The sequence below is a fragment of the Cucurbita pepo genome, chromosome 19 (genome assembly GCF_057944985.1).
Source record: "Cucurbita pepo subsp. pepo isolate OVF chromosome 19, ASM5794498v1, whole genome shotgun sequence".
NCBI classification, from domain to species: domain Eukaryota; kingdom Viridiplantae; phylum Streptophyta; class Magnoliopsida; order Cucurbitales; family Cucurbitaceae; genus Cucurbita; species Cucurbita pepo.
Genome location: NC_141816.1, coordinates 9078017 through 9093569, shown reverse-complemented (window position 1 = coordinate 9093569; position 15553 = coordinate 9078017). Strand labels below are relative to the sequence as shown.

The 15553-nt window shown below is 34.4% G+C and overlaps 2 protein-coding genes across 2 annotated transcripts; one reads left to right on the top strand and one right to left on the bottom strand.

Annotated features, from left to right (window-relative positions):
- Window positions 1–2849: 2849 nt before the first annotated feature.
- On the top strand, window positions 2850–5237 carry LOC111781383 (uncharacterized). The gene is made up of 2 exons (XM_023661941.2): window positions 2850–3072; window positions 3724–5237. The coding sequence occupies exon 2, from the start codon at window positions 3725–3727 to the stop codon at window positions 5111–5113; it is 1389 nt and encodes a 462-aa protein (XP_023517709.1). The 5' UTR covers window positions 2850–3072; window position 3724; the 3' UTR covers window positions 5114–5237.
- Window positions 5238–5633: 396 nt separating this feature from the next.
- LOC111781382 (glucose-inhibited division family A protein) lies at window positions 5634–14605 on the bottom strand. The gene is made up of 13 exons (XM_023661940.2): window positions 14273–14605; window positions 13925–14076; window positions 12821–12912; window positions 11916–12029; window positions 10271–10601; window positions 9725–9904; window positions 8528–8608; window positions 7825–8043; window positions 7428–7570; window positions 7097–7263; window positions 6765–6982; window positions 6564–6656; window positions 5634–6270 (listed from the first exon to the last, which is right to left on the bottom strand). Exons 1-13 carry the CDS (start codon window positions 14466–14468, stop codon window positions 6064–6066), a joined length of 2193 nt encoding a protein of 730 aa, XP_023517708.2. The 5' UTR covers window positions 14469–14605; the 3' UTR covers window positions 5634–6063.
- Window positions 14606–15553: the final 948 nt, after the last annotated feature.

The following is a 15553-nucleotide window of genomic DNA, read 5'->3' as shown; positions in this document are numbered from 1 at the left end:
CTCTCGCTTCCTGCGCTTTTCAAGCTCTGAAGTAAATCGATTGCAGATCGTTCATTCTATTACAATACTATGATTTTATATTTAGATGCATTGGCGTTGGTTAGACTGATGATTGTTGATATTCGTACTAAATTTATTTGATCGGAAAATAAACGGAGATCTCTGGAATCTCCTTAGGTTGATTTGTTCATTGTTGTTCGTTACTCTGTATTAGTATAATTTTTCAGTGTGATTTCTTATAAAAATAATAATATTCTCTCTCTTTTTGTTTCCGTTTCCGTTATGCTCTTTCTTTGTATATTATTACAATAAAATCAACAAAAATTAAAATAAATTTGGACTTTAAGCAACATGTTGAATATTTAACGAGAGAAAATTGGACTTTGTTCGTTGTCTATCAATTTTCCGTTGAACAAGCAATGGACTCGAGTCGGGGATTTATTTATTTATTTAATTAAATTGTACATGAAGTATTTTGTTTTTAATTTGGTTTTTGAACAGTTCAATCAAACCTCAAATACATCTGAATATTGTTTATATGACTCGAAAACTCGACCAACCTTATTCATCTAACCAAAACCATTCGGGTTAATTTGTAACCAACTCGGCCATCTCTATCCCACCCTACAAAGATTAAAAACATCAATAGAAAGATTAAAAACATTTGATGATGGTAACCATTATTATTGATGATTGTGATTTACGAACATTTAGGTTTTATGATATTTTAATTATTAATTTAACACTGTAAAAAGTAATATTTTTAAAAATAATTAATAAAATAATCTGACATCAAAAATAGAGAGCGAGAAGAAATTGGGTTGTAAATTCTATTTAGATAGTTCGGGTTACCCATTTATCACTCCTATTAAATATAAATTCTAATTATAGAAAAACAACTTTTTACCTCTAAATTCACCAAAAAAAAAAAGGAAAAAAGAAAAAAAATCAAATTGAGGACTAAATTTGTCATTTAATTTTGTTAAAGAATGTTCTAGTATTATTTATTTTCTAAATAATAAATAAATCTTATATTGCGTGGCCTCTATTCGTAGTATATTTTATTTTGTAAATTAATAAAAAAATTAAACATTTGACTTTTTTTTATTAGACGTCTTATTTTTTATTAAATTCCCAATCAACAGACAGTTTATTCAATAAATATTAATTTTCGATATTAAATTCATGAAATCAATAGGATTGACACCTCAACCTTTCAACTGTCTAACCTCTAATTGTCAAATTTTTATTATTATTTTCAAAATATTTTTTTTTCTTGGATTCTTAAATATTCGACGTACGCTCGTACGTGTGTTTTTTTTTATTGCATGTTATATATATAATTAATTAATTAATTAATTAATTGTTAGTTAATTACAAAGTTGGTCCGAGTTAGAATTTAGTTATCATAATCTTAAAATTTAATATTTTAACCATATAATTTGATAAAATTTTATAAATATCTTATGTCAATCATAAATATTATTTTAATATTTTAATATTTTTTGTTATAGGTTTTCAATAATAACTTATTTTCAGAGAATTATAATTTTCTTTGGACAATTTTTTTTATTTATTTGAAAAGTAGCTTTTAATTTTATTCTAAATATAATTAATTAATAATGGATTAAAATACTATTTGGATCGTTTTGTAATTTGGTCTACAAATTTTGTTTTAAGATTCAAGAATGTTTGATCCACGACACCTAAATGGTGTGAAAGTTATCTTATTTATAATTAAATAAATAAGAGTAATAAACGAAAAATAACAATAAATGGAAAGATACTCATAGTAATAAAGTAAATATCTAGATATTTGTCTTATAATAAAATATCAAAATTAAAAGAAAAAAATCCTTTTTTTCTCTAATTTTTTTAATCTCAAAATGAGAGATAATTGAATAAAGCGTCACGTTTACGTTATAATTAATAATAAATGAAGAAAATAAAGGCAAGAAAAAAGAAAAAAATAAAAAACAACATTACAACCCAACGGCATCCACCAAAGTCTAACACGTCAAGAAAAACCTATAAATAATTTGAGACTATTTTGTCTTGTCTTTTTCATTTTTCGGAAAAAAAAACAATATATTATATATATATATATATATATATATATATATATATATATAGATATATATATATATATAATGTTATTTCCAAATTTAATTATTTTTATAAACTTTAAAATTTCTCTTCTTTAAACCATGTCGACGGAGCGCCGCCGGTAGAGACGGGTCGTTTTCCTCTTTGTCAGTGGCAGTTGCGGCGGCGATATCCCACCGGCATGAATCAATTTGGAGATTTGTATTTAATTTTATCTATTTTTATTATATTAGTGGATAAATGTATCTATCTTAAATCTCTTAGAGCAATTAATAGAATGGATAGCCACTCGTTATCCTTTTTCAAAAAATACCAAAAGTTTTTGTTGTTTTCTTCACGTTAAATTTATAAAAATATTCTTACTCTCGTCTATAAAATACTTTTATCGTTAGTGCTACGTTTAAAAATATATTAATTAATTAAAAAAAAAACAGTAATACACTCGAGTTTTATAAAAAATGTAAATAAAAAAATGTTGCAATCAATATATGAATGGAAACGGTCTATTTATAATTTATAGATCATTTCTCTACTAATGTTATATTTGAAAGTTTACTGAGAAATGTGATTCTGACCGTAAAAGTATTTTTGAATTTATAAAAAAAAATTAGAGATATTTTTTATTTTTTATTTTTAATTTTATAAGATATTTTAAAAAAAAAATGGTGGGAGTAAAATACAAATAAGAATTATTTAAGGTTGGAGTATTTAAAAAAAAGATATTAGTAACTTTTATATTACCCTATTTTGAGAAAAAGAAAATGTACGTGGAACAAAAAAAACGTCCGCTTTGGGACCAAAAAAAAACCCCATCTGATTGCCACGCTAAAAATTACCTCCGCCGTAGCGCGAAAATCAGCTCCACCGTCACGCTGCCCCGGTGGGCTTCTTCCTCCGCCGCCTCCTCCTCCTCCTCCTCCTCCTCCTCCTCCTCCATACAAGAGCTCTTGATTTCTCTCTCGTTCTGTAAGTTTTCGGTTCCTCTCAAACCTACTTCAATTCTCGCGGTTCGCAAAGTCCATTTGATTCTGAAACCCCTAAAATCGATTTTAAACTTTTTGACTTTTTGGTCTAAGATTTAAGCCTATTTTGCTTCGATTTTATCTAGGTTTTTGTCAATCTCCAAGAAATTCCCCTGTTTCAGTCTTTATGCATCTAGGTTTGTGTGTATTCCAACTAGTTTTTGTGTTGAACGCCTTCAGTTTCCATCGTTTAATTGTTATGAGGAATTTTGTAATCAAGGGTTTGATCCTTCAAATGTTTGTTCTGTTTGATCGAGTGTAGTCATTGCAACTCGAAAAATCATGCTGCAGCTAATTCATTTGTGGAACTGTGTCTGAATTTTAATATCTGGGGCTTAGCCTTGTTAACGTAGCCTGGTTTATCCTAGAAGCTCTTTGCTTAGAACCCTAAGAATCTTTGCTTCTTTGAGGCATTAACAATGGATTACACATTAATCTTCTTAAAGTGTTTGGCCATGAGTATCAAAAAAACTGAAGTATAAGTAACAATTAGTATGTCTCAGGACAAAATGAGTATTAGAATTTGTCTAGATCATATTGGTTTGTTCCTTTTGGAGTTTAATGAAAAGTTTTTGTCTTTAATGCATACTTTCAGGATGTCTCCGGTGCGAATTCTGGTTATGTACAATGGCGATTGGATATTTAGTGAGAATGGTTTTGAATTTAATGGCGACAAATTAAAAGGAATCGTCGTCGATGAAAAGATTACATATACTGATCTTCTGGACAGAGTGTATGATATTGTCAAAGTTGACCGAGCTGAATTTGTGGCTACTATGAAATGTTTGTATAAAGCTCATGTTCCGACTCCACCAACAGAGATATTAGACAATGAAGATGTCGATTTTTTCATCGGTGAGAATCTTGTAGACGACCATGGCAGGAGAACACCGTTGTGCATCACTATCAAGCGTAGAGAATCGTTAAATCAAGGAAAGGAGGTGCATTATCCAGCTCCGTTCGACTCGGGAAGTGTAAGTAATCAAACTTCTGGTTTTGTGCCTACTGCACAAGATTCTCAGTTTCCTCCCTTTCTTGCTCTTACTGAAACCGAAGAACAGAACACAACTGCTATAAGTTGTGGCCCTCAGGAAGACTTGAATTGTGATGATGAGATGCAAAATGTTGTTCAACATCAACACGAGGACTGTAATGATAATAGAGAACGTGATAACGAGGTAGAAAACGTGCATATGCAGAACGATACTTATGGATGTAGCGATGAGATTCATCCCCATACCTCGAGTAATATGTCTTTCGATAGTCTTACTGTTCGAAATGGCAGAAAAAGCATCCAAGTATATGAAACTCCTGATCCATTGAACTCGAGCATTCAACCATGTATATATTCCGAGCAGCTGAACGTTAATGTGCCGAAGAATTTGACTATCGAGCAGTGGACGTCTAATTATACCATAGCAGTGGGGCAATCTTATCCAAGCAAGAAGGATGTACAGAGCAAATTAAGTCTGATGGCTATAAGAGAAAATTTCGAGTTCAAAGTAAGGCGTTCGACAAGAGACTTATTGTTTGTTATATGTGTAGATAAAGGCTGCAAATGGCGAGTTCGTGCATCGAAGATGAACGATTCTGATTGCTTTTTGATAAGAAAATTCCACAACGTCCATACTTGCTCGACCGAGAAGTTTCATCGCAACCATCATCAAGCCAGTAGTTGGGTTGTTGGTCAGCTGATCAAGTCCAAGTTTGAGGAAGGTGCATCTGATTATAGACCAAATGACATAATCAAAGATGTAGAGAAACAACTTGGAGTTACCATATCTTACGATAAAGCTTGGAGGGCACGAGAGATCGCTCTTCGTTGTCTAAAGATATCGTATGACCGAGAGAAACGGTCTCGTGGGAGACCCAGAAAGGAAAAACTTGTATCGACTGACAAAGAGCCGTCGCTTCGATTGTGTGGGACTTGTGGTGGTCGTGGTCACAATAGAAAAACATGTAGGAGTCTCATTGTTCTACAGTGAAGTGTTTAGAGGACTGGGAGTTATGTTTAAAGAAAAACAGTGAGTTAATGAAGGAGTAGGTAGATCTTGACCCTTTTTTTGTGGGGATCTTCAATAAATGAAACATCATATATTCAAATGATCATCCACTTTCTCAATTTAAGGTTTGTGTTTTTCAGAGAATGGTATCCTAATCATTTGTATAGCTTAACCTATGCAACCAGCACCCTTGAAGCTCGAAGTTCGTCGGCGACGTCAACGGAGTTTGGCTTCGTTGGTGGAGACTCGACTGCAGCAGTGCGATCGTTGTGTTAGTGTACTATCTGTGATGGATTTCCACGGCTTTCCTACTTATACTACGAGAAATTTCGACATTTGATATGAGATTTTATTGTAGTTTTTTGAAGTACATCAATGTGGAATTGAGGATTCAAAGAGTATGTACTGAGCTATGTATGAAAAATGTAAACATTTTGAGTGTTTGAAGGTTTTAATTCAGTTAGAAAACTTGAATCGAATTGAGAGTGAGTCAAAACGAGTGTAGACAAACTACTACTTGCTAAATCTTATTGAAAACCTTGAGTTCTTTCCATATGGTAACAACTTAAAAGAGCATTACAAACTGCAGGACATATAAATCAAATTTGATCTCTCAAAAGCATTGAAAATGCATTTGTACGAACAATTCTCGAAGAAGGAACTAGCCTCGAATACCCTTCGGTTGCATACTGTGGTACTGATCGAGAATTTTTTTCCGAACTGCGTGTGTATATCAGTTTCCCTGAAAGTCCCAGCAGCCGAAAAAGTATGCTATGGCTCGCCGCCCCAGAATGATTCACAACCTCCAGCAATGGCTTCTCATTTGGCTGGTTAAGGAAAATCATCTTTAGAAAGCCAAACAGCATAGAACGCACGACTGCGATTCAACATCGAATCAATGAATTCTCTAGCAATAGACCAACAATGGCATGTCAAGAACTGATTGCCTCAGTTAAATTCGCTCCAGATGGGCGTTCTTCTGTATCGGTAGATTCTCTGATGATAGAACCGAGCATCTGATGCCGCCTCATTTCCTGAGCTTTCCTTCTATTGGATTCAAGGATGATAAGGAGAGCAGTGATATCAGCAGGACTTACCCCGCCAACTCTACTTGCTTGACCGATCGTTTGTGGCCTCACCTGAAAGTGTAACAATCTATTTGTATTTGAACAGGTACATGTTGCAGAATCCCATACAATTATATCATATGAGATGGCTAAGAAAAAGTTCCAAATGTATATCCATGGCCTGGCATGAAACTCTACCCTCTCCAAACTACTTTCAGGCTTCTTCTTGACATGTTTGTTCCAATTAATACCCAATTGAATGTGTACTTCATGCTAGTAAAGAGAGAAATGGAAACAGAAATATCCAATACAGACATCCACCCCAAAGACATCACTATGAAAATTGTTAAAGACGAACGACGAACCTTAGATAGTTTCTCACGGGCCTCGAGGGACAATGTCGTCATTGCATAGTAATCCAAGTCTTCAGGAAGTACTCTATGTTGTTGATGAACCATCTATAAGCATGACAATGAGGTGGAAAAGGTTCACACCCGAAAGGGATAGCGATTCAAAAAAAGAATCTACAACACAGTTTGAAAGAAGGGCAGAAGATGTGAGAGAACCTGCTGGAGTTGTGTTTGCTGCCGTAAAATGAAACCCTCATATTTGATATCAATCTCTACACAATCCTTTTCAGATTTGGTTAAGAGCTTATTCCCAAAATCATGCTTATCGAAAACATTATATCCTATGTGCGGTTTCTTAAGAAGACTCTCCAATGTCGAATAGTCCTTCACGGGCTGACCGGACTGGCGGGAAATATCAGCAGCCAGCTCTCCTCCTACAATGAAAATATGAAAAGTCTACCAATCTCAGATCTCAGAACATCATGTTTTGGATCTATTTTATAGTGAAAGGATGAAATTACAAATGAAAGAAGTAACAATCAACAAACCTGATATCCTGACAGTTTTCAATCTCTTCTTCTCATCAGATATTCTAGCTTGCTTCTCTTGGTATAGTTTCCAGCGCCTATCATCTATTAACCCAATTTCACGGCCAAGAGGTGTGAGACGGCTATCCGCATTGTCAGATCGGAGAAGTAAGCGATGTTCTGAGCGGCTAGAAACAGGTAATTATTTTTTTATGATTACTAAACAACATCACACATAATTGACTATAGTGTAAGTATAACATTCTGAATTCTTATTTGTACTTTGTAGGTTTATAAAGAATATACAAGACAACATAATGTACACGGGTAGAATAATATATTGAACAGCTACCTTGTCAACATACGATAAGGCTCACGAAGGTCTTTTGTGACTAGGTCATCGATTAAGGTCCCGATATAACTACTTTCCCTCTCAAGAACAATGAGGGACTTGCCATCTGAAAATCTGGCAGCATTGATACCAGATATAATTCCCTGCACAGTTCAATAAACCACGGTTAAAAGATATGTATTAGACTACAATACTACATCATACAATCATACTGGGCCAACACATAATTCGGATCGAACTCAAAGACACAGTTGTACAACATATAGAACAGACCACGTTCAAGTAAGGTCATTATCCTACAATGGATATAAAAGACAACATTATATTCTTTGTAATGAATAGCTTCAGATGAATAAAACTTGGCAATAAATCAACTAGGGGGCACTAAGACGCATACTTGTGCAGCTGCTTCTTCGTAGCCTGTGGTTCCATTTATTTGACCAGAGAAGAAAAGTCCATCAACTTTTTTTGTCATAAGAGATCTGCTACATTGATGAGCAGGCAAGAAGTCATACTCCACAGCATATGCAGGTCGAAGCATTGAACAGTTCTCAAGGCCTGGTAAAGTTCTCAAAAGTGGCAACTGTAGTCGTTCTGGCAAACCAGTAGAAAATCCCTGCACAGAATGCTACATCAAAGAACAGAACAAAACAAAGCAATATGGGACGACATAAGAGTTCGACTCAATGCTTTATTTCTGTCCTAGTGGATCCTGATTCGACATTATAAGTATATTTCCTTTTTCCCAGAGAAAAGCAACTTTTACCGGACAATAGAAAAAACCCAAAGCCACTATCTTTAACCTTAAAAGATCCCCAAGAAGGGATAGAAAAGTTAAGTTTGGAAGCATGAAGGTTATTAGCAAAAGTAGGAAGATTCCGTTTCATGGTTTCAGGACATGGAACTATTTTAGGAAGCTTGACTTCTGAAAACATGCATTAACATAACAATTGGATGGGTTTCCGTGTTATAAAACGATTTTTTTTTTTCAAGTTTTGCTTCTCATCTTTATTCATTTCTTCCTCCTGATAAGACATTCATTTCATCCTGTTATTTAAAAAAGATGAAAAAGAAAGATCCAAGCTGATGTTCTAGAGCACCTGCACATAAAGCTCAGGCACATTCCGGCCCTCTGGCTCAAGAAAAATCTGATGAGACTCTTTGTCTTGAAACCTCACAATCTATAAGAGGAAAGACGGACAAATTAGATATATTTTAAATCATAAGAAACAAATTAATTTATTTGAAGCTATAGATTAAGTGATGAAAGAAAGGAACTATAGAAATATTAAAATAAAATTGCAAGGTACTGTTGTTGTCTAAAAAACACATTTTACCCCAACAATGAAGTTTATTCCATATCAGACCTGAAGTTCAACTCGGAGAATGGTTCTGCAGAACAGGGGTCTCACATAAACTAAACATTTTATATAGATCAGATCATGCATTATGTTCTAAATACCATTTATAATTGTTGTGTATAATGTAATCCAAGTACTTTCCTGTAAAAATGATCTACTCTTATTTTTCTGTTTTTTAGAACACATGAATACAGTTGTACAACCTTTAGAACGAATCTTGTTCAAGTAAGATCGTTGCTCTTACTCTTTTTATTATCTATAAAGTTGTCCTTTATTAATTATTCCACATTCCCAATCGTTGCTCTTGCTCATTCAATGAACTTCCATTTCTTATTGACCCAATGATTTTGGAACATTGCAACATTTCATCAGTTTGCAAGTTCAATCAGCGACCTACCACAGGAAGTCAATAATTTCCTTATACTAACTAATAAAAGTAGGATCCAAAATCTGACAGTCTTGAATGTAACATAGAGTTGACTAAATTGACTTTTCAACTTTCATGATTGCTGGGAAGTTGGTTGAGTGATTAATGATACTAAGTCGACAGTCCAGATGCCAACAAATCAGGGGGAAAAATAAAATCTATTGTCTCTTCACTCTGAAAGCTTATGGGTGCTAATGATAGGAATGCCTTAGTAATAGCACAACATACGGATATTTTACAAGAAATGGAAAAGGAAGTATATAAGAACGAAAAATTAACCAAAAAAAAAAGAAAAAAAGGAAAACATGTAGGAGAATTAAGTTTTCCTCTTACTCGAGATAAATTTGCTAGCAAGCAAAACACTAATATAGAGATAGTTGTAAGGAGAGAAAAAGGACCTCTCACATTCTACAATCTTCTGAAAAAACATTTCTTCAAACTCAATTGAACTTAACTGAAGATTAAGATTTAACCATAGAGTCTAGGTGTTAAAAGGTTTGAATCTGTACCTTATCTTCAATTGAAGGGCAGTATCTAGGCCCTTTTGCTTCCACCCAGCCTCCGTAAGTGGGAGTTTCATGCAGATTCTCCTTGATAAGTTCATGTGTACTTTTTGTAGTGCGAGTCAGATAGCAGCACATTTGCTCTCTCTCAATGTGACAATCAGGATCGAAACTAAACCAATTGACCTGTTTATAACCACCTCAAGCTTAGAAGATAACCATTTAGAGCTGCAAAATCATAGCAAAAATAAAAAAATGAAAGCAAATAGTCTCATTTCAGGCTTGAATTTGATAGAAACTAGTTATATTTTAAACGTAAATCCAACGAGCCTTCTAACAATAGGTACACATCCAAACAATTACAAGGTCAGCCTATCTAGTACATTCAGCAATTGAGCAATAAAACATGTCGGCATGGTGATGCTCTGATACACAATGCAGCCAAACAGGTTGACAACTTGATCCACAAAAATAAAAACGGGAAGCATGTTATGAAGATGCAAAAGATACTTCAAATCTATTGAACCTACGTATGAGATCAAATGCAACAACCTCATCATCACCATGTTGAGGTTCCAGTGTAGAAAAGTCAACAGTTCGACAATCCACCCGGGCTGGGGTTCCTGTTTTCAACCGATCACTTTCAAATCCAAGACGTTGTAGGTTTTCAGTGAGTCCATGTGAAGCTGATTCACCAGCTCTTCCTGCAGGCATGGAAGTTCTACCAACCCATATTTTACCACTCATGAACGTTCCTGTAGTGAGAATAACTGCAGGTGCGTAGAAGTTCATTCCAAAAAAGGTGCAAACACCTTCCACATTGTCATTCTTTCCTAATAAAATATCTGTCACCATTGCCTCTCTAATAGAAAGATTCTGTGTGCTGCAAGGAAAAAATTACAACAGTTAGTAAGTGACATTTGCAGAATAGCCATAACCAAACAGAATTGACTATTTTGGATAATATAATAAACAGAAAAAGAAAAGGAAAAAAACAGAAACAAAAAGATGTGGTCATATGAGAAAAGCCGAAACAGAGAGGAAAAGGCACAGGCACAGATAGAAATAGCAAAATCTTGGGATAACATTTTACTTTCTTAAGTAATAAATGATTTTTTATGTTAGTAACTCAGCAATATGACATAAATACTTTAACTTCAACCTTGACCTTTGCTTCACAGTTCTACTCCGGCTATACCCAAATTTGTAAATAACTTTGTTGGCTACTTGTAACTTCCAAAAAGTAGAAAAGAAACGTTACAAGTAGAGGAACAGATTGGTTCCTATTACTTTTCAAATTAACAAAGAGGTGAATAAGAATGACTTCTTCGTTCGATGGGATAAGTTTTTGTGATCTATTGATAGAATTTTTCTTTTTTTGTAATTTCATCCGATCAATGAAATGGTTCAGTTTCCAATCCAAAGAAAAGAGAGACTTATACCAGTTCATATCCATTACATAGTCGATAAAATTGATAATCCAGTGATCTTGAATCCATGTGCTTACCATCCCCTTTGCCTTATTTTTCTTTAAAGCTCTTTGAAAATCTTATGACACCATGATCTACAACCAGGCGGTGGAGATATTTTTTTTTTTTCCAGAATGCTGAAGAGCTTTTGTAATACTCATTTTAATCTTAGAACCTAAAAATTTACGGAGAACATCTGTCCCTGTATGCTGAAAGAAAGAGAACTCCATGCGTGCCCAATAATTTTTTCCAGAAAATAAATTCTCAGATACGTGTGATCTTCAAAACACTAACGATCCTACAGTATTTGACAAATCTGTTAAATGCCATATCATTTTATAAAGAAGTCTTTTGAGGAGGTGATATACAGATCATGTTCAATAAGCAATGTCTGACTTGTCCAAATTTAAAATAAGATGCTGATTGGAAAGCAGCAAGTTAAATTAGAAAGCCCAGTGTTCACACCATAAATATGGAGCATATTCTCTAAAATCATACCTAGAGTCAATTAATAAAAGAACCCAGATCAAACAAAAAGTGGATATCACAACGGAATCATGTCAAATATTCATTAAAAGCAGAGAAAACCATCATCATTTAATCCCTACTAAATATTATAGATCATAACCAACCAAAGGAGGCTGAATTTACGACAATCACCTAAAAGAAAACATTGTTGCAAAGAGAGAATAATATATTAAGGGGTGAAAAAAACTCAAGAAACTTGCCTTTCCACAATACTTTTCATTTGAAGTGCATACTCCCTTTTATCCGTTTGAGCACGCAATGCCCGTACAGCAGGACCTCTAGAGATATTGAGTACACGCTTTTGTAGATAGCACCTGAGGACAAAGATTAAAATGAATATTATACCAAAAATATGTACTATGAATAAGATCATTTTCAAGAGAAGAAGGAACGGAGAAGGAATAGTGAACAATCAATACAATGGCACGTGAGATATGAGGCATGGTTCTGATGTGTGTTGATGAGTTTGCGAGAGAGAAAGAGATGAGGGATTTCACAAAACTAAGAATATACTAATACCACGGGTGGTATGGAACCGAACTACAAAACGTGCTTGAATACAGACAGCTGGGAATTCTCTAACACCGTTTATGCAATAACAATTCAATTACTCCAATAGAGATTTTCGGTGGAAGATCATACAAAAAAGACCAAAAATTCAAAGCCAAAAATTTAATGTTTTAGGTGGAGTGATCTCCGAATGACATTTGGTCCCTTATCCTCCATGTTTCTTGGTGGACTTTGATGGCAAAGCTTTTCTGTAACCTTTTAGGTCTTTCTTTACTTGACTAAGGACTTATTTTTAGTTCGCTCCCTCTTTTGTGTGCTTTATTTTTGTATGCCCCTATATTCTTTCACTCTCAATGAAAGTTTGGTTATTCATTGAAGAAAAAATGTTTTGGGTGGAGGGGGGGGCATGCTTTAAAAATGATGATCTTGCACATACAGGATGAAGGTAAGTATGTGCAGATGCCAAGAACCAACTCATTATATTAGTAGCCATTCTATTCTAAATTATGAGAATGAATGATAGCGCTCTTTTTGAGAATATGTGAAGAACAGCATGCAAGGAAATTGGAAATATAGGAGGCTACCATAACATTACCTGTCAGCGACCTTACCAATTTCACCACCGAGTGCATCAACTTCATGCACAAGTTGAGATTTTGCAGGCCCACCAACTGCTGGATTGCAAGGCTGAAATCAAACTTCAAGGTTAAAAATGTTTTCCGGCAACGTCCTTTTGGTCTTTGAAATCTAAATATTATTGTAATTATACTCTAACAAATTTCTTGACCAATTGGAGATCTTTTTTGTAACTCCACATCCTTTTAATGTAATCTTGTTTCAAATAAAACCAGTAAAAAAAAAAAAAAAATCTTGTACCTATAGCTATAGGATGTAATATTCTCTCATTTGTAACAAAACACTTCCATTGATATAATGAAAAGATACAACACCACAACCTATCTACTCCTCCAGTTCGAGTGGAAGTAATTTCATCAAGTTAGTACCCACTAGCTAATGTCCCCAAACTCTTTGGTTGCTCCCTATATATATCTTCCGTGTCATCGATTTTGTCCGGATCCTCCTTTTCTTCCAAGAAAAGGGAAGGAGAAGTATCTTCTTCGGTGGATCCCTCTTGTTCTTGTTTAGTCCCCTTCGTTTTGGAAGTGGTTTCTATTTCTACATTTGTTTCTTCCTCGCTTTCCCCCTTCCTTCGTTTCTTTCAGTTTCTTAGTAAGAGTGGGTGACGATATTCTGCCTAAATAGTAGACACAGGTAATAAATAAGAGAATACTAAAAATTCAAGCCACTGGCGTGTGGGTAAAAGAGGTGTTCTACCAACTGAGCTATAGACCTTGTGCTTATGATACTATGTCTTATCATGTAGATTATTCTTGTCAAGATGAATATTCTCTAATCCATTTTGTTGATTTATTTGATTGGTATTGCTTATCAATAATATTAGATTTATAATCTATCGATGTAATCAGGGCCCATTTCTTTGTGATGATAAATGACCTACTTAACTCAATGGTTAGAGTATTGCTTTCATACAGAGTCATTAGTTCAAATCCAACATCAATTACACTAACTTATAACCAACTAGCTCAATGTTTGTGCATATAGAATTCATCTTGTCAAATCAATCTAATAGACCTCGCATTAAGACTGAAATGATCAATATAATAGCTTGAATCCCAACCTGCCAAGCAATTCGATCGATATTGAGTGTCAGAAGAAGAGTTTTAGCCCCTAAACGAGCAGATGCAAGAGCAGCTTCACAACCTGCATGTCCACCTCCCACAACTATAACATCATACCTTTCATCGACGGCGCCAACGCCATTTCTCCAGTCTACATAACATCAAATGGCAAAAATATATATAAATATATATCAGAATGCAACAGAAATGTCATTCCAATTACCGAGAGCTAAACACCCCCACTTGATTACTCGACAATATAACATGAAGTCGTTATAAATTAGCAATGACTCTCATCCCAATTATGCTATAAACCCACAAAAACGACTACGAAAAATGCACCGAACCTTGAGAACTTGAACTGGCAGTAACAAACGACCTCCTATATGTGCAATTGCGGCGGAAGAGGACGGGGCGGTGAGGCGGTAGTTTCCGGCGAAATACAAGGCTGTGTAAAGAAACGGACGGATTGAATGGATGAAGGAACGGAAAATGGCGGGCGAGGCGAGGGAGATGAAACATAAGCAACCCTGAAGCCGCCATGAGTTACTGCAAATGTTGATGGTTCTAGCAGGACGTGCATACAAGCAGTTTCATTGGGTTTTGGGCTAAGGAGAAGCAACTGGGCGTAGGAAGATGATGACTTTGTGGTTCATCTACGCCCTCGCTTCCTTGAGTAAAAAACTGTAAAATATTATAAACAATTAGTAACTAAATTATGGTTAATTATTGAAATACGACTTAATTAATTGAATTATGCGAATTTAAATTACTAAAATATGAATTTTACCTCTTTTTAAATTTCACACTTAAAAAACCCTAATTTTTATAGGTTTTATATTTAAGACTAATATTATGAGTCATGGTCGGATGTCCTGACTGTTCTTATCTAATGACGTGTTGTCTATGGGTGCATGACCGTTTCAACCCCTTTTTCATGTTAGATAGATTTTTACTATTATTGTTGTATCAATACGAGATGTATGACCCGTCACCAAAATCACGTCTACACCCATCAGGGTTAGATGCCTCCAAATGTACTATAAGAAATGTGACTAATTATCGATCCTAAAATATATTAACTCAAATACGACCCAATGCTCGAGCATACGTCGATTCTTATATGCAAAATCCGAATTTCACATAGCTAACTTGTTCAACGAGTTATGAGAAGTGATATGAACAAAAATACATCAATCATACAATATACTTCAATGAAAATGTGAATAAAATGTTGTCAAAATTTATAAAAAATATATTTCAATTCATGCCACGTTGAAAAAGAACTAAGTTTGATTGTTATAAATTTTGGGTGGGTTACACTTTAGAGTATTTTAAAATTATTGTATTTTAATACTATTTATTTACTTAATAGCTAATTGAGTGATTCAAATATTTGTTTGAGATATTTGATCAACAATAATCATTCAAGCTAGACATAGTCGATCTTGCTTGTGGAGTGATTTGAATCTCAAATCATGTTTTTGCCTTAAGATATTTGATCAACAAAGTAATCCGAATCTTACTCCTTATATAGTGATTCATCATCTTATCAACAAGTGTTCGCACCACCATCATTCCATTGAAGAGCCATTGTGACACTATTCACCCAAAATGTTATTTTTATT

What these genes read in the sequence shown, in the direction of transcription:
- LOC111781383 (XM_023661941.2), top strand. Translation starts at nt 3,725, where the DNA reads ATGTCTCCGGTGCGAATTCTGGTTATGTACAATGGCGATTGGATATTT.
- LOC111781382 (XM_023661940.2), bottom strand. Translation starts at nt 14,468, where the DNA reads ATGGCGGCTTCAGGGTTGCTTATGTTTCATCTCCCTCGCCTCGCCCGC. An exon ending in ATTGGTAAGGTCGCTGACAG is followed by an intron (nt 12,030 to 12,820) that starts GTAATGTTATGG and finishes CTTTGTCCTCAG; the next exon opens with GTGCTATCTACAAAAGCGTG. An exon ending in TGCCTGAGCTTTATGTGCAG is followed by an intron (nt 8,044 to 8,527) that starts GTGCTCTAGAAC and finishes CATTCTGTGCAG; the next exon opens with GGATTTTCTACTGGTTTGCC.